Source organism: Peromyscus maniculatus, chromosome 9, assembly GCF_049852395.1.
Source record: "Peromyscus maniculatus bairdii isolate BWxNUB_F1_BW_parent chromosome 9, HU_Pman_BW_mat_3.1, whole genome shotgun sequence".
Taxonomy (NCBI): domain Eukaryota; kingdom Metazoa; phylum Chordata; class Mammalia; order Rodentia; family Cricetidae; genus Peromyscus; species Peromyscus maniculatus.
The window spans coordinates 4557063-4577446 of NC_134860.1; the positions used below are offsets into that span (position 1 = coordinate 4557063).

General features: G+C 45.9%; 1 protein-coding gene across 2 annotated transcripts in view; it reads left to right on the top strand.

Moving 5' to 3' along the window:
* Nucleotides 1-16942, top strand: part of Rft1 (RFT1 glycolipid translocator homolog) — a 41843-nt gene extending 24901 nt beyond the window's left edge. Inside the window, exons 8-13 of one of the 2 annotated variants that reach the window (XM_006981499.4) lie at nt 799-849; nt 1652-1782; nt 3317-3461; nt 7356-7461; nt 15492-15741; nt 16197-16942. In XM_006981499.4, the coding sequence (XP_006981561.1) occupies nt 799-849; nt 1652-1782; nt 3317-3461; nt 7356-7461; nt 15492-15741; nt 16197-16364 (851 nt within the window). In that variant the 3' untranslated portion in view covers nt 16365-16942. Of the gene's footprint in view, nt 1-798; nt 850-1651; nt 1783-3316; nt 3462-7355; nt 7462-8967; nt 9205-15491; nt 15742-16196 lie in introns of those variants that run through there. The other variant, XM_076544137.1, reaches the window with a different exon arrangement.
* The last annotated feature ends 3442 nt before the right edge of the window (nt 16943-20384 follow it).

Below are 20384 nucleotides of genomic sequence, written 5' to 3' on the forward strand. Positions count from 1 at the left end.
TAGTGTTTTTCTCTTGAGTTGCCAGGAGGTGAGAACTTGCTCGTTGGGGCTGTGGCCACTGTTTGGTGCTCACTGTTTGGTGCTCACTGTTTGGTGCTGCCTCTATCACGGCCTGGGTGCTTCATTTGTGGAAAAGAAAACTCAAGCCACACAGGATAGTGCACACCTTTAATCCCAGCACTCAGAAGGCAGAAGCAGGTAGATCTCTGAGTTCGAGGCCAGCCTGGTCTACAGACTCCAGGACAGCCAGGGCTACACAGAGAATTCACCCTGGAGAGAGAGAGAGAGAGAGAGAGAGAGAGAGAGAGAGAGAGAGAGAGAGAGAGAGAGAGAGAGAGAACGAGAATGTGGCCTCCTTTAAGTCTTGGAAGTCATTTTCACTATTAATATTTCCACAGTCTCCCCATATTTTATTGTTAATAGGCTGGTTTTGAAATAATTAATTAATTATTAATAATAATTAATTTGGCTTCAAGACTCCGTCAATAAAGGCCTCAGTACTTTCTGAACTGTTGCTATGAGATGGTGTGAAATTCAGTGTTAAGACATTGAACTGATCTTTAATTGGCTATCTAATGTTTCTTAGAGCCAGGCATGGTGGCACACACCTGTAAGTCCAGCATCCAGGAAGGCATGGCAGGAGGTTCTCAAGTTTGAGTCTATTCTTGAACTCAAAAAAAGGGGGGTGGGGGTGGGGAGTGTATTTGTCAATTGGTAGCAGTGATAGATCATAGAGAAAAGGAAAGAAGAAATGGATGTTGCATTTGAAATGCCAATAACTTTGCTTTTCTATTATAGGCGAGCGATATGTGATGACATTTTTGAATGTATTAAACTTTGGCGATCAGGGTAAGATGGAAGTCTATAATGTTTTAATTAAAGATGGATACCACTAATAGATACTAGGTCTTTGATGATGCCCTGTCGTGTGACTTGAGTGGCAGCTGTCAATTTGAGGGCTCAGTGTTGGGCTCATCATAGTCATAAAGATCTGCTCCCGGTTGGTGTGCCTGGATAAGTCTCTCAGGGTTTGTGTTATAGTTATTTTTCAGTGTGATACCAGAGTGATGGAAATAGAAGTAGAGGAAAAGCCAGCTTCGGGTTGATGACTTACTTTCTAAAAGGCTAGTGATAAAAGCACCTTCTCAACTGTATCAAGGGCAGGATCCTGGTTGCAATACTGTACCACAGATTTTGCAAGATGTTACCATTGATATAAGACCTATCATTTCTTCAGCTACATGTAAATATACAGTCTTTCTCCAAATTTACAAACTTTTGCCTGGGGAAGCAGTTTGGTTAGTACAGTGTTGGCCTGGCATTCAGGAATCCCTGAGTTTAATCCTCAGCACTGTGGAAAGTAGGTGTGTGTGTGTGTGTGTGTGTGTGTGTGTGTGTGTGTGTGTGTGTGTGTTGCACACCTATAATCCCAGCACTTGGGAGGTGGAGGTGGGAGATCAGAAGTTCAAGTTTTTCTTGGCTATATAGCGAATTCAAGGCCTGCCTGGGCTACGTGAGACCCTGTATCCAAGAGAGAAAAAGAAAAAGATTAAAGAATTTAAATTAAACATTAAATTAGAAAAAGAATTTTCCTATAGTGCTGTGAAATTAAGAACTAACATGATTATTGTTCTTCCTTTCTGTTTTGTAGGTGTGTATGATATAGTGAATAATCTGGGGTCTCTTGTGGCTAGGCTAATTTTCCAGCCAATAGAGGAGAGTTTTTATATCTTCTTTGCTAAGGTGCTAGAGAGGGAAAAGGATGCCACACACCAGAAGCAGGTAAGGTGGGTCCTCATGTCATCTCAGGGAAGCAATGTGGGGCAGTCAGTTTTCCTTCAGTTCAATCTGACGTTTCCTTCTAGATCTCCTCTTCTATTTTGCTTTGTGTGTATGTGTGTTACGTTGTTTTGTGTGTGTGTGTGTGTGAGTATGTGTGTTTTGTTTTGTTTTGTTTTTCTTTTTCTTTTCTTTTTTCCGAGACAGAGTTTCTCTGTGTAGCTTTGCGCCTTTCCTGGAACTCACTCTGGAGACCAGACTGGCCTCGAACTCACAGAGATCCACCTGGCTCTGCCTCCCAAGTGCTGGGATTAAAGGCATGTGCTGCCACCACCCAGCGTTGTTTTGTTTTTCAAGACAGGATCTTACTATTAGTCCTGGGTGTCCTGGAACTCACTCTGTAGACCAGGCTATCCTCAAACTTGGAGTAACAGAGGATGGTTTTGAACTTCTGAGCCTCCCAAGTGCTGTGATTTCAGACACGTGTCACTATAGATAGTTTGTGCATTGTGAGGATTCAAACTCAGGGCCTTGGACATGGTAGGCAGGCACTCTCCCAACTGAACTAGATCCCCAGCCCTGTAATCACTAAAAATTCTGACTTTAAAAAAATTTTTGGCTCTTTTGTTTTGTTTTGTTTTTTTGTTTTCTCAAGACAGGGTTTCTCTGTAGCCCTGGCTGTCTTGGAACTCACAGAGATCCACCTGCCTCTGCCTCCTGAGTGCTGGGATTAAAGACATGTGCCACCACCACTTGGCCTTAAAAAAAGATTCTAGACTTGATTATTTTATTAATTCACTGTGTGTGAGATGCACGTATGTGGGTATGTAGGTGCTCATGCGGGCACATGGAGAGACCGGAACAGGACGTTAGGTGTCTTCTCTTTGCTTTGCCTTCTTCCTTGAGACTGGGTTTCTCACTGAACCAGGAGCTCCCCCATTTCGACTCGTTCCCAAGTGCTAGGCTTCTAGGCACAGGAAGCCACGCCTGACTTTTTTTTTTTTTAAAACATGGGTGCTGAAGATTTGAACTCAGGGCCTCAGGCCCTCATGCTTGCAGCAAGCACTCTCAGTTGAGGAGCCTTCTCCTCTGCCCTTCTGACTTACTTTGCAATTAAAAGCAATCCAGGTCCACCTCTTCTTACATGTCTTAGAAGATACTTTACATAATGTAATTTATTCCCAGTATATGAAAGTAAGATCTGGTTCGAGGTCTGACTTAGGAATATATCAAAGTGAACATTGACAATAACAGAATTTCCTGTCATCAATCAGAAGCCCAGATCTGACTAGTCTAGGTGAAAATATGAGGATCAAGTGTTTCCAGCAACACTGGAAATTTATCCTGAATGACGTGAAAACTAAGCCTCTCACTTCCCACCTAAAGAGCCCTGGCTTACTTCTCCCTTTCATGTGCTAATTGTCATAAAGACAAATACAGACTTCAGGAGACAGGAGAGCCCCCACTGCAGGAACTGGCCTGCGCAGGGTGCTCTTCAGTTTAGACCCAGCTGACTTCCTTCCCTTCCCCTGGCCAGGAGGATGTTGCTGTGGCTGCTGCGGTTTTGGAGTCCCTCCTCAAGCTGGCTTTGCTAACTGGCCTGACCATTACTGTTTTTGGCTTTGCCTATTCTCAACTGGCTCTGGACATCTATGGAGGAGCCATGCTTAGTTCAGGATCAGGTAGGTGCCAGACTTTGTAAAGGGTTTGTTCTGATTTCTGAATAGAAATAGAAGCAGCTCATGAAATTCAGGCCATGTGCAAACTTGGTCTCCCTATCAATAAACAATCAGTGTGCAATCAACTTGCACCAGGTCTCACTATCAGTAAACAATCAGTGTGCAATCAGCTTGCAGCAGGGTGATCAGTTCTCACCCTCACTTGAAGGAGTGGTGAATCCTCCTTGCCGTGTTTCCTCTAAGTGAGGGAGGAAAGCAGAGTGCGGGCTATGATGGGTCTCTGCTTGGTACTAAATACATCTGAGATAGTAAATGCTGTGACAATCTCAGAGTGTGATGAGTAAAAGCCTTGGAAAGATAACCCAGAATAAAAGTGATCTAGGCAAATAAAATTATATATTTAATCTCTTGACTCTTGGTTTGGGAGGAGAAAAGCATGGACTGTATCTATCATTGAAATACTTGATCGCCAGGCTGCTGAGAATTTCACTACACTTACAGGTCCTTGGAGTTTTTACCCATTTCAACCTATGCTGGGCTCTAGGCTGACCATCCCTTTGCAGTATTGTTTTGTTGTTTTTGTTTTTTTGGTTTTTCAAAACAGGGTTTCTCTGTGTAGTTTTGGTGCCTGTCTTGGAACTTGCTCTGTAGCCCAGGCTGGCCTCAAACTCAGAGATCCACCTGGCTCTGCCTCCCGAGTGCTGGGATTAAAGGCGTGCGCCACTGCCGCCTGGCCCTTTTGCAGTTTTTATCCTGGAATGAGCGGACATGTTTTTACTTTCTCAGATCCCTAGACAAGAACCTGGAAGATTCTCTGCTGCTCTGTCTCACTGTAAAGGGCCTGTCAGTACAATTGTACATTTCCATGTTTCAGTTGCCACAGTGGGGCTCAGACTTTTGGTACTGGGGGGAAAAAAAGGACTATGTTTCTACATCAGAACAGAAGTTGTTAAATTTGAGGAAATGCTTGCTGTGAAGCCTGTGGTATGACTTGTGGCTCCCTGGAGTGTGTGCCTTAAGCGGTACATTTCCATCAGGCAGCTGCTTGGGAGGCCTCATTAAGAAGCCATTAGGAGGTTTATATGCGGAGATAGCAGAGGTAGGGACCCAACTGCTGGATGCTAGCTCTGACCGCTTAGAAAACAGCCTTTGCTTTAACATAGCCACAGGATGTTGCCTAAGTGGGGCCGTCCAGTCATGATCACGCTCCTGTGGTAGAGTAATTCATCCTACAGATATAATTGAACTGCCATCGTTATGTTGCGGCTGCCTCCCGAGTGCTGGGATTAAAGGCACGTGCCACCACACCTGGCTCATTGCCTTTTACCTCTGACCAAGCTGGCACCAGCCAGCACCCTCAAAAGCCCATTTGCTGTCTGGGGAGCATGAGGGTCTGCACAAATTGCCCACTGGGTTTCCCTCTTACCCCATCTCTCTTCTTGTTCTAACTAGTGCTGTGTGTCCAGATGAATTTCTTGTATCAGAAAGCATTCACGTCACTGTTCTTCCCAGCCCAGCCCAGTAATTTTTTTTTTTATCACTTAAGTATTTTCATAATACTTGACATTGCCTAGAAAGGATTCCTGCATTAAGCAGAAAAGAATGTCCTATCTCCATGGTTTGGCCTTATCACTTTATTTATATGTTGCATGTATTGGTTTATTTAGGTACTAGGAATTGAATTCAGGGCTCTGCAGATGCTAAGCAAACACTCTTACCATTCTCAGCCCAAGCTTCATCAGTTCTGGTTTGTTTGGGGCCGTGTGTGTGTGTGTGTGTGTGTGTGTGTGTGTGTGTGTGTGTGTCTGTCTCAGTATCAAACCCAGGGCTTTGTGCATGTTAGACCATTGAGCTAAATTCCCGCAGTAATATCGCTCTAAAAATATAATTTCAGCTGGGTGTGATGGTGCACACCTTTAATTACAGCGATCTGGAGGCAGAAACAGGCTGATCCCTGAGTTTGAGGTCAACTTGGTCTACAGAGCAAGTTCCAGGACAGCCAGGGCTACACAGAGAAACCCTGTCTCAAATACATAAATAAATAAGTTCTTTTCAGGTGCATAAAGTTATACAGCATGTACACTTTTGTGTCTTTTTTTTTTTTTTTGGTCTAAAGTTTTTGACATTTGTTAATACATGGATTCTGTTTGTTTTTGAGACAGTCTTGTGATGTATCCTTGACTAGCCTGGAACTCTCTCTGTAGACCAGGCTGACCTAGAGCTCAAAGAGATTTACCTGCCTCTGCCTCCCAAGTGCTAGGGTTAAAGATGTGCACCACAATGCCCAGAACTCTTTTCTTTTTGTTTTTTAAAATAATTTCTTGTTTACATTTTATGTGTATGAATGTTTTGCCTGTGTTATATGCACTGCATGCATGCCTAGTGCCTTTAAAGGCTAGAAGAGGACATAGGATCGTCAGAGTGGATTTGAGACAGTTGCAAGCTACTGTGTGGATGCTGGGAACTGAACCAGGTTCTCTAAAAGAACAACAAATGCTCTTAACTGCTGAGCCATCTCTGCAGCCCCCTTTTTAAAAGTATTCTTGCTGAGAAGTATTACTCTGAATGGAAGGCCCCAGTGTGCTTATCCTTTTTCCTATTGCTGGTCAGTTTGTGTGATTATGAATAAAATCAGTACACATTTTGTGACCATGTGTATTCATTTTTGTTGGATGGATACCTAGGGTGGAATTTCTGGGTTATAGTTTGAATGATCATTTGTTTTATTAGAAATGGCTCATTCAGGAAGCATGGTTTGCATGCTTGAAATACCAATACTCAGGAGGATCATCTTTGCCTACATAAAGAGTTTGAGGTCAGGCTAGAGAGATAGCTCAGCAGTTAAGAGCACTGGCTGCCCTTCTAGAGGTCCTGAGTTCAATTCCCAGCATGGTGGCTCACAGCCATTGGTAATGAGATCTGGCGCCCTCTTCTGGCCTGCAGGGATACATGCAGACAGAACACAATGCATAATAAATAAATAAATCTTAAAAAAAAAAAAAAAAAAAAGAGTTTGAGGTCAGCTATGGCTCCATGAGACACTGTTCCCCAAAATCAAATGACAATGAAAGAAAGGGAGGGAGGGAGGGAGGGAGGGAGGGAGGGAGGAAGGAAAAGAAAAGAAAAGAAAAAAAAGAAAAAGAGAAATTATTTGCTAATTGTTGTTTTATAATAGCCCTCTGAAAAGAGAGGAATCATCTCATGATAAAGCTTCTAGTCTTTGGTCTGTAATTTTAAAAAATGACGTGTGTGTGTGTGTGTGTGTGTGTGTGTGTGTGTGTGTACGTGTACTGGTGCCACACATATGTGGAAGTCAGGACAGCTTGCAGGAGTGAGTTCTCTTCTTCCACTGTGTGGGCCCCAGGGATCAAATTTAGGTAATCAGTCTTGACAGCAAGCACCCTACCCACTGAGCCATCCCACTGGCCTCCGTCAGCAAGATCCTTGAAAATATATTGCTGGATATGACCCCGTACCACTGGGGGCTCCACCGTACCGTGGATGGGGAAGGTTCTGTCTCAGGAGTTTGCTGCTGGTCCTGGGCCTGGCTCTTCCCAAAGGCTGTTTGCAGCCTGCTCAATGGAGCTTTTCTTAATACATACTGGTGTCTTCAGTGCTTAAACCCACAAGCTGTGCTGATGGAAAATGTTCAGTTCTGCTTGGTGGCCAGATAAGCTTTCAGTTGTTGATCATGAGAGCAGTGCATTTATTCTTCACTGGCCTTCCGATTTTATCTGAGTATTGTAGTCAGTGCCGTGAGATACTGAGAGTCCTCAGGTGGGCATGCAGTCTCCCATTGATACCATCACGTGCCCTGACCTAATTCTCTGAACACGTGTTGGAGCTAAGGGTGCATCCCATTTGACTCTGGAATCTCAGTGGATTATTTCTTTGTAGGTCCTGTGTTGATGCGGTCCTATTGTCTCTATGTCCTCCTGCTTGCAATCAATGGTGTGACTGAGTGTTTCACATTTGCTGCCATGAGCAAGGAGGAGGTTGACAGGTGAGTGATGTAGAAAGTACACCTTTAATCGTGGCTTTTGGACAAAATGAAGTAACTTGCTCATCTTTTTCTTTTTATTCTGAGCATGGATTTGGCTACACTTTTCTCAGAGGCCACACTACACTACTAGTTGGCACCTCCCTAGGACCACCACTGCCCCAGCACAGTTTACCTAGTGTTTCCCACAGTGAGGCTAGGAGGCCAATATTCTGCTTCCTTTAATGGGGGCTGGCTGTCACCCTGGGAGAGTTGTGTTTGTTAGGTGTGCAGACAGCCTTAGGGAAAGCTAGTCTTCATTCCACTGCATCCCTGCTCGGATCCCTAAGAATGGGCCTCAGCTCCAGGGGGTTACTTGGTTACTTTGCTTTTTCAAGAAGCAAATTCTTAGGGGCTAGAGAGATTGTTCGGTGGTTAAGAGCACTGGCTGTTTTTCAAGAGATCCAGGTTCAAATCCCAGCTAACAATTATTAGTGAAATTATTTTGGCCACTCCACATAGTTAAAAGGGTATTTATTTAATGGCATAACTCACAAATTAATAGGTAGGTCGCAGGATCTCGGGAAGGTGTATCGCAGTCCAGCAGTGTTCTCTGGAGCTCTGCTCAGTCAACCTCCACCATTCAGCGTTAATTTTGTTATACTGTATATATATATATATATATATTTCTATTCTTGTTTGAGGTATTATGTTTATGTAACTCATTTAAAATTATAATGGATAATTAAAAAATAGATTAATAATTAGTCATCTATGATAATCATATTTGTAGCCATGTTAGTTAAGTCTTCTAGGTATACATAGATATATTTGAGATAGATAGGTAATCTTCAAACACTTCATAGACCTAGAGAATATGGCATTTAAGTAACTTAGAATTCTGTTGATGTGAGACACAATTGCTCCTGGCTGCACCAATTGATCCCGAGAGAATGTTGGGCTTCTAAGACATTTCCATTTGGAAGTTTGTCTTCTTGGCACAAAATGGCCTACTGGTCAAAGAACTGCCCTTGCCTTGACGGCTGACAGTACGAATGCAATGCTGTCCTTCCTGGACAAGCGGGACACAAGGAAAGCGACCACTGTACTCTGCCAAGACAGGGTAAGATGGTCTCTCAGAATTCCTGCTTCTAAAAATGGTCTGTCATATACTCTAGGCCTGTAGCCAATTTGAATGCACCAACAATGCTGAGAAACATTAGGTGACTGTCCAGGCTGCCAGCTGTCTTGATCTACTCTTGCGAGATTCCCGAAAGTTGCTTGCATCCATCTACCATTTCTCAGGTACCATTATGTTCCTTCTCAGGTCTTTGATGTGGTTGAAGACTAGATAGTTGTAATTTCCTCAGTTATGATAAAAGATAAGTTAGATATAAAACCTTAAACTCACAAATATAAGATAGATAGGACATCTTCTTTAATATTGTAACTGTAATTCTTGCTCGATAATTGTTTTGTTATATGTACTTTTACCATGTTAAAGTTAAAACCTTCCTTTTTAAAAAAAAGAAGAAAAGGGGAAGTGCTGTGGATATCGTTCTATATAAATAAAACACTGATGGCCAGTGACCAGACAGGAAGTATAGGCGGGACAAGGAGAGAGGAGAATTGGGGAAACAGGAAGAAGGAGGGAGAGACACTGCAGCCACCGCCAGGACAAGCAGCATGTAAAGATGCCGGTAAGCCACCAGCCATGTGGCAAGGTATAGATTTATAGAAATGGGTTAATTTAAGATATAAAAACAGTTAGCAAGAAGCTTGCCATGACCAAACAGTTTATAAATAATATAAGCGTCTGAGTGATTATTTTATACATGGATTGTGGGACTTTGGGGCTTGGTGGAACCTGGAGAGAAGCCCTCCAGCAACAAATAATCTTTAGTAACTCCAGGGATCTGACATGACATCTTCTTCTGGTCTCCTTGGGCACTGCATGCATGTGGTATACAGACATAGATGTAGGCGAATCACCTCTATATATGTACATTCTTGTCCCTACTGGATTTGTGGTTCTCCACAAATCTCAGGATTCTGTAACATCTTTCCTAAGAAGAAGGCTCAAAGGCAGATATCTGTTTCAACACAAGTTTGTCGTCTCTTAGCTCCAGATTGGGACTTCTGCCCCTGATCCTTCACTGGTAGTTTTCACACTGGCTGTGATTCAAAGTCTTCCGTGGAGATAGTTCTAATCGGAGCTTCTCGTTCGCCCTGCTTTAACTACTCTCTCCTGTCACATCTGTGTGATCAGTCAGTAGACCCTGTGTATGTATTTTAAAAGTTCCTGCATCATTGGTCCATACCCAAGATCACCTGCTTTTTATATCCTAAATGCCAAAAGTGTTAGGGCAGTATCTTAAGATGTCACTGTAGACGAGAAGGACAGAAATAAGGGAGGGAAGATAAAGGGTGGTGTGGTGACGAGGAGAGCAGCCCTCCTGTCTAGCCACTGTCCCCTGATGCCTGGGTCCTTGAAAGTTCCCATGCTGCCTGTCACCGTGAGTGCCCTTGAGAGGTTCAGAGGCTTGGTCTTAGGAGTGGAGTGAGGACGGGGTAGCCCAGAGTCAGGGGGTGCCTGTCTGTTCTCATCTCAGGGGGTACCTGTCTGTTCTCATCTCAGGGGGTACCTGTCTGTTCTCATCTCAGGGGGTACCTGTCTGTTCTCATCTCAGGGGGTGCCTGTCTGTTCTCATCTCAGGGAGTACCTGTCTGTTCTCATCTCAGGGGGTACCTGTCTGTTCTCATCTCAGGGGGTACCTGTCTGTTCTCATCTCAGGGAGTACCTGTCTGTTCTCATCTCAGGGGGTGCCTGTCTGTTCTCATCTCAGGGGGTACCTGTCTGTTCTCATCTCAGGGGGTACCTGTCTGTTCTCATCTCCGGGGGTACCTGTCTGTTCTCATCTCAGGGGGTACCTGTCTGTTCTCATCTCAGGGGGTACCTGTCTGTTCTCATCTCAGGGGGTGCCTGTCTGTTCTCATCTCAGGGGGTGCCTGTCTGTTCTCATCTCAGGGGGTGCCTGTCTGTTCTCATCTCAGGGAGTACCTGTCTGTTCTCATCTCAGGGGGTGCCTGTCTGTTCTCATCTCAGGGGGTGCCTGTCTGTTCTCATCTCAGGGGGTGCCTGTCTGTTCTCATCTCAGGGAGGAGTACCTGTCTGTTCTCATCTCAGGGGGTGTCTGTCTGTTCTCATCTCAGGGGGTGCCTGTCTGTTCTCATCTCAGGGGGTGCCTGTCTGTTCTCATCTCAGGGAGGAGTACCTGTCTGTTCTCATCTCAGGGAGTACCTTTCTGTTCTCATCTCAGGGGGTGCCTGTCTGTTCTCATCTCAGGGAGGAGTACCTGTCTGTTCTCATCTCAGGGGGTGCCTGTCTGTTCTCATCTCAGGGGGTACCTGTCTGTTCTCATCTCAGGGGGTACCTGTCTGTTCTCATCTCAGGGGGTGCCTGTCTGTTCTCATCTCAGGGGGTACCTGTCTGTTCTCATCTCAGGGGGTACCTGTCTGTTCTCATCTCCGGGGGTACCTGTCTGTTCTCATCTCAGGGGGTACCTGTCTGTTCTCATCTCAGGGGGTACCTGTCTGTTCTCATCTCAGGGGGTGCCTGTCTGTTCTCATCTCAGGGGGTGCCTGTCTGTTCTCATCTCAGGGGGTGCCTGTCTGTTCTCATCTCAGGGAGTACCTGTCTGTTCTCATCTCAGGGGGTGCCTGTCTGTTCTCATCTCAGGGGGTGCCTGTCTGTTCTCATCTCAGGGGGTGCCTGTCTGTTCTCATCTCAGGGAGGAGTACCTGTCTGTTCTCATCTCAGGGGGTGTCTGTCTGTTCTCATCTCAGGGGGTGCCTGTCTGTTCTCATCTCAGGGGGTGCCTGTCTGTTCTCATCTCAGGGAGGAGTACCTGTCTGTTCTCATCTCAGGGAGTACCTTTCTGTTCTCATCTCAGGGGGTGCCTGTCTGTTCTCATCTCAGGGAGGAGTACCTGTCTGTTCTCATCTCAGGGGGTGCCTGTCTGTTCTCATCTCAGGGAGGAGTACCTGTCTGTTCTCATCTCAGGGAGGAGTACCTGTCTGTTCTCATCTCAGGGAGGAGTACCTGTCTGTTCTCATCTCAGGGGGTGCCTGTCTGTTCTCATCTCAGGGAGGAGTACCTGTCTGTTCTCATCTCAGGGGGTACCTGTCTGTTCTCATCTCAGGGGGTACCTGTCTGTTCTCATCTCAGGGAGTACCTGTCTGTTCTCATCTCAGGGAGTACCTGTCTGTTCTCATCTCAGGGGGTGCCTGTCTGTTCTCATCTCAGGGAGTACCTGTCTGTTCTCATCTCAGGGGGTGCCTGTCTGTTCTCATCTTAGGGGGTGCCTGTCTGTTCTCATCTCAGGGGGTGCCTGTCTGTTCTCATCTCAGGGGGTGCCTGTCTGTTCTCATCTTAGGCTGCTGCACACAGGAGCCTGGTGACCTGGCTGCACAGTGACTGGAGTCTAGTCAAGATGCTAGCCCAGACTGAAGCAGTTGTCTTAGGGAGTTCTGGTCTTCTCCCAGGCCAGTAGAATTGGAATTTTAGAAGACTTAAGCCAGGGAAACCATTCATTACCAGCACCAGGCAATTCTGAATCTGAAGTTTGGAAACTGCTGGTCTGAGTACAACATGACCCAGTACACATGGAAATGCATGTGACAGAAGCAAAGGTCCATAAAGCAGGAAGCATCTCACTATGCACAGGATACATTGATTCTTTTTATTCTCTTCTATCTCATTCTTCAAAAGAACTACATCTCAGAGCAGGTAAGATAAGATGGCTCAGTAGGGAAAGAAACCTGCCCAGCCTGAACACCAGAGTGCTCACCCTGAGGCCCACATGACTGAAGGAGAGACGTGGTTCCTGCAAGTTGTCCTCTGATCTCCGCGTGTGCACTGCACATGTGCATCCCCACCCACAGACATGCACACAAACACACAAAATATATACAAATATAATTTTTAAGTCTTAAAGACACATTTTGACCTACTAATTTGCCAACCTATTAGTAGATCACAACCCATGATCTTAAAATAATTGTCTACACATCGTCTTCACTTTAGCTAGTTTATAGCTGCAGAACTGCTTTGAGTCCACTCCCCACTCCCCCCGTGGATAAAAAGTTTAACTTTGAAAAATACCATATTTTAATTTGAAAGCTGCTTCTAACATTGAGTGATTTAAAAATAAAATACAATCTAATGCACACTAAGTCAGAGATGTGGCAGTGTGTAAACTAGGACTCTACCACACATTACACACTTTTTTTTTGAGACGTTTTTCTCTCTGTGGTCCTGGCTGTCCTGGCACTTGCTAATGTAGACCAAGCTTGCCCTGGGCTCACAGAGACCCACCATCTTCTGCCTCTCAAGTGCTGGGATTAAAAGTGTACACCAACGGAGCCGGCGTTGGTGGCGCACGCCTTTAATCCCAGCACTCGGGAGGCAGAGCCAGGCGGATCTCTGTGAGTTCAAGGCCAGCCTGGGCTACCAAGTGAGCTCCAGGAAAGGCACAAAGCTACACAGAGAAACCCTGTCTCGAAAAACCAAAAAAAAAAAAAAAGTGTACACCAACATACAGGGACAAAAATCTACATTTTGAAGAGGATTTTGATTAACAGTAATTTCAGCGTTAATATGGACGGAGGTGAGGCAACGCTAAAACACATTTGAAATGTTTAAGAGGAACAGAAAGTTTTAGGACCAAATCATGAAGAAATTTAGACAGCATGTACTAGCATTCTTTTCTTTTTAAAAAATTAATTTTTTAAAGATTATAATATAATTACATAATTTACCTCTCCCTTTCCTCCCTCCAAATGTACTATGTACCACCACTCTTGCTCTCTTTCAAATTCATGGCCTCATTTCCTTCAATTGATGTGTGTGTGTGTGCGCGTGTGTGCGTGTGCGTGTGTGTATTCTTAAATATAGAAATACAACCTGCCCAGTCTGTATGTTACCTGCACGTATGTTTCGGGCTGACCCTTTGGTACTGGATGACCAATGGTGAGCTCTTCCCTAGGAAGACTGTTTCTCCCCTCTCAGCATTCCCCAGTTGTACCGGGCTTTTTGTTTTGGGCCACCAGCCAGCTCTCAAATCATGACACAGAGACTAATTATTAGTTTTGAATGCTCAGCCTTAGCTTAGCTCTTTTCTTTTTCTTTCTTTCTTTCTTTTTTTCTTTTCTTTTTTTTTTTTTTTTTTTTTTTTTTTTTTTTTTTTTTTTTTTTTTTTTTTTGGTTTTTCGAGACAGGGTTTCTCTGTGTAGCTTTGTGCCTTTCCTGGAGCTCACTTGGTAGCCCAGGCTGGCCTTGAACTCACAGAGATCTGCCTGGCTCTGCCTCCCGAGTGCTGGGATTAAAGGCGTGCGCCACCACCGCCCGGCTTAAGTTTAGCTTTTTTCTTGCCAGCTCTTATAACTTAACCTGTTTCTCTTCATCTACATTTTGCCTCAGGGCTTTTTACCTTTTCTTACTTTCTTGCTATCTCTATGTCTGGCTGGCTGACGGCTGCCTGGCTTCTGGCTCCGGGCATGTCCCATGTTCTCTCCTCTTCCTTATTCTTCTCTCGTTTCTCCTTCTTTTGCCCAAGGTGGGAAAGACATCGGGGAGTGTCCAGGCTTTCTCACTGCTCACAATTCATTCTGGAGGCCGATCACTCGCTTTGAGTGAGGTCTACTGCCCGGGTGTATCATTTCCCTAGGGAAGCAGGGTGAAGTACTGAGGCAATCAGCCAGTAGCAAGGTAGAGTGTTCCTAGTCCTTGGAGGGTTTCTCAGCCTCACTGTGCTGGTTCATTTCTCTGTTGAACAAATTTAAGCTCCACAGGATAGGAGTCATGCATATTAATTGCTGGCCAATGTCCCTACCACCTCTAAAGTCCTTTACAGAGTTGGCATCATTACCCAGGTCACATTCCTTGGAGATTTCAGCCGAAAAGAATTTTTGTGTTTTGATTACAAAGTATTACCTAATAAATTATTATCCTTAGAAGTATAAGTATCTTGAATTGTATGTGTTTTGTTTAGTAGTGAAGAAAAAGGCACATTTCCATGTTAACTCTGTAGTATTCAGTGTTACAAAAACATGGGTTATGGCTAGTCATCAAGCACACACCTTGTAACCTTCGCTTTTGGGAGGCTGAGGCAGGAAGATTATGAGTTTAAGGCCCGAGGGTTGCAGATGTTGCTCAGTAAAGAATGCTTGCTTAGCAGGGTGGTAGTGGCACATACCTTAAATCTCAACACTCAGGAGGCAGAGGGAGGTAGATCTCTGAGTTCGAGGCCAGCATGGTCTACAAAGCGAGTTCCAGTTGTAGCCAGAGCTACAACACAGAGAAACCCTGTCTACAAAAACAAAAGACAAACAAACAAAAAAGAATGCTTGCTTAGCTTGTGCAAAGAAAGCCCTGGGTTTGATCCTGAGCACCTCAGAGAAACACACACAGAGAGAGGGAGAGGGAGAGGGGGAGAGAGAGAGAGAGAGACAGACAGACAGACAGACAGTCAGACAGACAGTCAGTCAGACATGGCTATTCCTGAAGGACAGACAGAGACAGAGAATCAGAGATTGAGATTCTTGAAGGCCATACAGACACACAGACAGAGTCAGATTGACATTCCTGAAGGCCAGCCAGCCTGAGCTGCACAGTAAGTTAGAGGTGAGCGTAGACTACATAGGGACACGCTGTCTCAAAACAAACAACAAAAACAGCCAAGGGCTGGGCCAAATAGTGTACTTCAGGTCTGTAATCCTCACACCCAGGAGGTTCAAAGCCAGCCTGGGCTACAAAGTGATACCCTGTGTCTAAAGAAAAGGAACGTGCCTGGCGTATGTAAGACCTTGGGTTTAACTGGCGCAAGAATTGAACAAACCATCCTTGCCCACAGCACACAAGACATTGGATTATGGGAGTTCATTTGGAGTGATGTGGGCTCAGATCTTTCTGGGAGTTGATATGGCCACCGTTTTTGTGTACTATTCTTGTCTCGGAACAAGATACTTACCTCCCCACTTTGCTTGTCTCCCAGGTACAACTTCACCATGCTGGCACTGTCTTCCTCATTTTTGGTCTTATCCTACCTCCTGACCAGCTGGTGTGGCAGTGTGGGCTTCATCTTGGCCAACTGCTTTAACATGGGCATTCGGATCACACAGAGCCTGTACTTCATTCATCACTACTTCCAGAGGAGCCCCCACAGACCGCTGGCCGGCCTGCACCTGTCACCAGCTCTCCTGGGGGTGTTCGCCCTCAGTGGTGGGATTACTAGTGTTTCAGAGGTAAGACTCCCCTCAGCCTTCTGCAGGCTGTCAGTGGTCTTCCCTCTGGACTTCCCTCTCCCACCCAGGCTGAACAGGTTGATCCAGTGTTTGTCTCCTCCAGCTTCTCCAGACCCATAGGGCAGTCCTCAACCCCTAGCCTCATCACTGTGCCTTTGATCTGACTTAGAAGCCGGGTGGTAGGGCTGGAGACATAGCTCAGTGAATAAGAGTGCTTACTGTTCATCCTGAGGACCCAGGTTCGGGTCCCAGCACCCATATGGTGGCTCACGACCACCTGTAACTTCAGTTCTAGGTGATCTGATGCCTTTCCTGGTCTCCTCTAAAGGCATGAGGCACACACAGTACACATATGCACATATGTTTATACACATAAAATAAACCTAAAAAAAGAATTAGCTGGACAGTAACTTTTCCCTGATTTGCCTAGCAGTGACACTAGTTTCTCTCTCCAGGCATTCCTCTGCTGTGAGCAGGGCTGGCCTGCTCGGCTGGCACACATCGCTGTGGGGACCATCTGCTTAGGAGTGACCCTTGGGACAGCGTTCTTCACAGAGACCAAGCTGATCCACTTTCTCAGGACTCAGTTGGGTAGATCCAGACTCCGTGACAAAATGACATGACTTTGATGATGCTTTGGCACTTGGCACGTGGACCCACCATGGACTGGTTCTTGGACAACATGTGTTGCTCTGTAAACGTCCTGCTGTGGAGCGGGAGCCGCCCTGGAAGTGAGACGGCAGAGGAGATACCACCCAGTTGAAGTCCTCCAGCCAAAGGAGGACTGTCCCTTTACGTGAAGAACAACAGCCCATTTTGCTAATGAATTAATTCCCTCTGCGTGGGATTGACCTTTGAAGTTACATCCTTTTTTTTTTTTTTTTTTTTTTTTGGTTTTTCGAGACAGGGTTTCTCTGTGTAGCTTTGCGCCTTTCCTGGGACTCACTTGGTAGTCCAGGCTGGCCTCGAACTCACAGAGATCCACCTGGCTCTGCCTCCCGAGTGCTGGGATTAAAGGCATGCGCCACCACCGCCCGGCCGAAGTTACATCTTCTAACACACTCTGTCTTAGAAGTTAATAGTTAATCATCATTTGGCCAAGAAAAAGCAATGTAGCCATTGACCCCCGCACAAGATTCTATAAAAGAAGTAAGGAGCCCCTGAACTTACACCCCAAACAAGAACCAGGTGTGGCCTAAGATTTGTGGCGTTCCCTGTGTCGGTGGTGTGGTTTTAGTTTTTAGAGAAGAAAAACCCTACTCAGTGAGAAATACTTTTGAAATATTTGAAATAATGTTTACAGTCCTAGGGGTTGAACCCAGGGCCTCATTCATGCTAAGCAAGCTCTCTACTACTGAACTATCTATATCCATAGTCCCAGCCCTCACAATGATAAAACAGTTAGGGAGGATCTTTGCCATGGTCGTGTTGTCCCTCCCTGAGCAGCTCATGTTCCAGACTAGGACTCAGGATTTCCTAACTGTAGAGTGTATGGACACTGTCGATGGCTTTAGATCTAGCCACTTGAAAGAGGGCAGCTTTGGTGTCAAGTATGAGCTACTTTGTCCTTTAAGGGGTGCCGTCACCCAGCTTTATTTAATTTTTCCATGGAAGTCACACAGGTGATAATCACAACTACATAGGTATCTTTTTTGATCCTTAAAGTAAAACAGGACAAATTGATATGGCAAGAATTAGAGTCAAACCTTCTCTCTCTCTCTCTCTTTTGTTGTTGGTTGGTTGTTTTGTTTTTTGAGACAGGGTTTCTTTGTGTAGCTTTTGGAGCCTGTCCTGGAACTTGCTTTGTAGACCAGGCTGGCCTCGAACTCACAGAGATCCACCTGCCTCTGCCTCCCGAGTGCACCACAACCACCCGGCCAGAGTTGAACCCTCTTAACTGACCCATTTTTCCCAGTACTGGTCAGTACAACTGTATTCCAGCCCAGAGCAAGAGTGGCAGGCCTGGAGGTGTGGGTCTCCAGGCTACCCCCTAAGCCAGGCTTCCTGCATCCTGCACGCTGCTCTTGCAGGGGAGATCATCAGGCCTTTCTCCGGGTTATAAAATAGTTTTCTTTTTCCCTTTTAATTCCCTTTTTGATATGGTTGCCCTTTGGCACTGTATGCACAAACTTTATCTTGACTCTCAATATTTAATAATCCTCTGGCACAATACCCCAGATCTTCCATATTTGCCTCTAGAGGGCCAGCAAGGGCAACCAGTACTATGCATTAAAGAGCATGCACTGGGCCAGGAGTGGTAGTACACATCCTTAATCCCAGTACTCACACTTAGGATGCAGAGGCAGGTGGATGGATGTCCGTGAGTTCAAGACCAGCCTGATCTACAGAGTGAGACTCTGTCTCAAAATGAAAAGGCAAGCAAACAACAACAAAAATCTTACATTTATCTTTGTTTTAATTATATGTACATGTGTGCAAGTGTGACACTCACATGCCCTGATGCTGATGGGAATCAGGACGACTCTTAGGAGTTGCTTTTCTCCTTCCACTGTGAGATCCGGGGACTGAATTCAGGTTGTCAGGCTTGTGTGGCAAGTGTTTCAATTTGCTGAGCCATATTGCCAGCCCAAAGTGCATCATTTAAAACCAACTGCTTGGAGCTAATACCAAGAGGCCCAAACATCAAGAGTCAGTAGTCCAGTGAGACACATGGTTTTTGTTCTTTTGTGGTACTAGAGAGCTGTGCACGTCCTGTAACCCTGAGCTACACCTCCAGCCCTTTATAAGAGTTTTATTTTGAAACAAGGCCTTAAGTTGCTTAGATTGGCCTTAAACTTGTGATCCTCAGCTGGGCGGTGGTGGTCTGGCACACCTTTAATCCCAGCACTCAGGAGACAGAAGCAGGTGGATCTCTGTGAGTTCAAGGACAGCCTGGTGTACAGGGTGAGTTCCAGGACAGCCGGGGCTAAACAGAGAAACCCTGTCTCAAAAAAAAAAAAAAAACAAAAAAACTTGTGATCCTCTTGCTTCCTGAGTAGCTGGGGTAGGGTATAGGGCCAGTGGCTTCTGCGTGTATTCAGGGACAGTGTCTAAATGTAAGGTGTCCTGGGCATCTAGAGGCCTTCTAAAGTATAGCTTCCATTGTGTCTCTGAAAGGCTGGGTCAGGCTAGCTCGGGAAAATGAGTAGTTCTGTGGGGCAGGCGGGAGAACACAGAAAGCAGCTCTCTTACTCCTGTGTCCTCCTGCTGTCCTTTTGAGCACAGGAGCGGGCCATCAGAGCTCTCGGGCCCTTTGTCTTTACTGACTTGCCCATCTCTTCCCTAGAGCCCTGTCACCGAATGCCCACTTCATCCCAAACTTAGAATGTGGTCCTCAGACTGCTTTCCTCCGCTCCTGGGTCACAGGATCTTCAGACATGGAGGTTCCTACGATCTACACCTTCAGAATCTGTTTGGGGGAAGAACTCAGGGATGAGCTTTTCAGCAGGCCCACATGACTATGATGCTGCCAGGCGCAGTCCAGCTTCCTCCATTGCAGGCCAGGACTGGTCCTGTCCACACCCACAGTATCTGTTTTCTGCTCCTGGAACCAGCAGCCTGTGACTTCTGTGTCTATGGGAGCAGGACCACAGATCCTTACACCCAGGTGGAGAGAGGCTTTGCAGCTGGCTGAGGCTCCTCTCAGCTTGCCTCTCCCCCACGCTGTCCAGCCAATGCTCCTGTGACAGCCCATTCTGTTAAAAGATGGCCAGCTGGACAGCAGCTCAGGGCTGCTTCCCATGCCCCACTTTCTGGTTTCTAGAAGTGACCATCCACTTTCTCATTACCGAGACCTGCCTTCTCTGCGGTCAGCATTTCGGGCCAGGTCCTCCACAGTTTGCAACCTCTTGGTCAGCCCTCTGAAGCCCGGTGAGAACAGCCATGGTCTCCAGCACTTACCCTGGATTGCATCCACAGTGGGCTGCCTCACTTTACCCAGGAGGGATTTTGAGGCGTCTCACACCTTTGGCTTTCCTGCTTAAAGTGAACTGAGGCTTCTCCGTGGAAATGTCTCAGAGATACTCTGCTTTATAAAAGGAGGATGGATGCCAGGAGGTGGTGGCACACGCCTTTAATCCCAGCACTCGGGAGGCAGAGGCAGGCAGATCTTTGTAAGTTCGAGGCCAGCCTGGGCTACAGAGTGAGCTCCAGGAAAGGCACAAAGCTACACAGAGAAACCCTGTCTCGAAAAACCAAAAAAAAAAAAGAGAGGAAGGCTCTGGTGGTGAGAATGACAGCGGTGGCCTTGTGTACTTCTCTGGCCACAGACTTGGCCTGGGCTCGCTCAGTGAGGGGCACTGCTGTGCTACCTGGTGCTCCTGTCACAGACTCCTGGCTTCTGCTCTGTGACTTTCCACCCTTCCCTTCTGCCCCCTGCCCAATCGTATGTGAATGAGTGATGCTAGTTTTATGTGAATCCCCTGGTTTAAAACAGAATAAATATTTTTCACATTTTTTTTTTTTTTTTTTTTTTTTTTGGTTTTTCGAGACAGGGTTTCTCCATGTAGTTTTGGTGCCTGTCCTCGATCTCGCTCTGCACACCAGGCTGGCCTCGAACTCACAGAGGTGCGCCACCACTGCCCGGCTCACATTCTTGTAGAGATCTTATTGCATACCTGGTCTCTCTCCAAACTTTATTATAT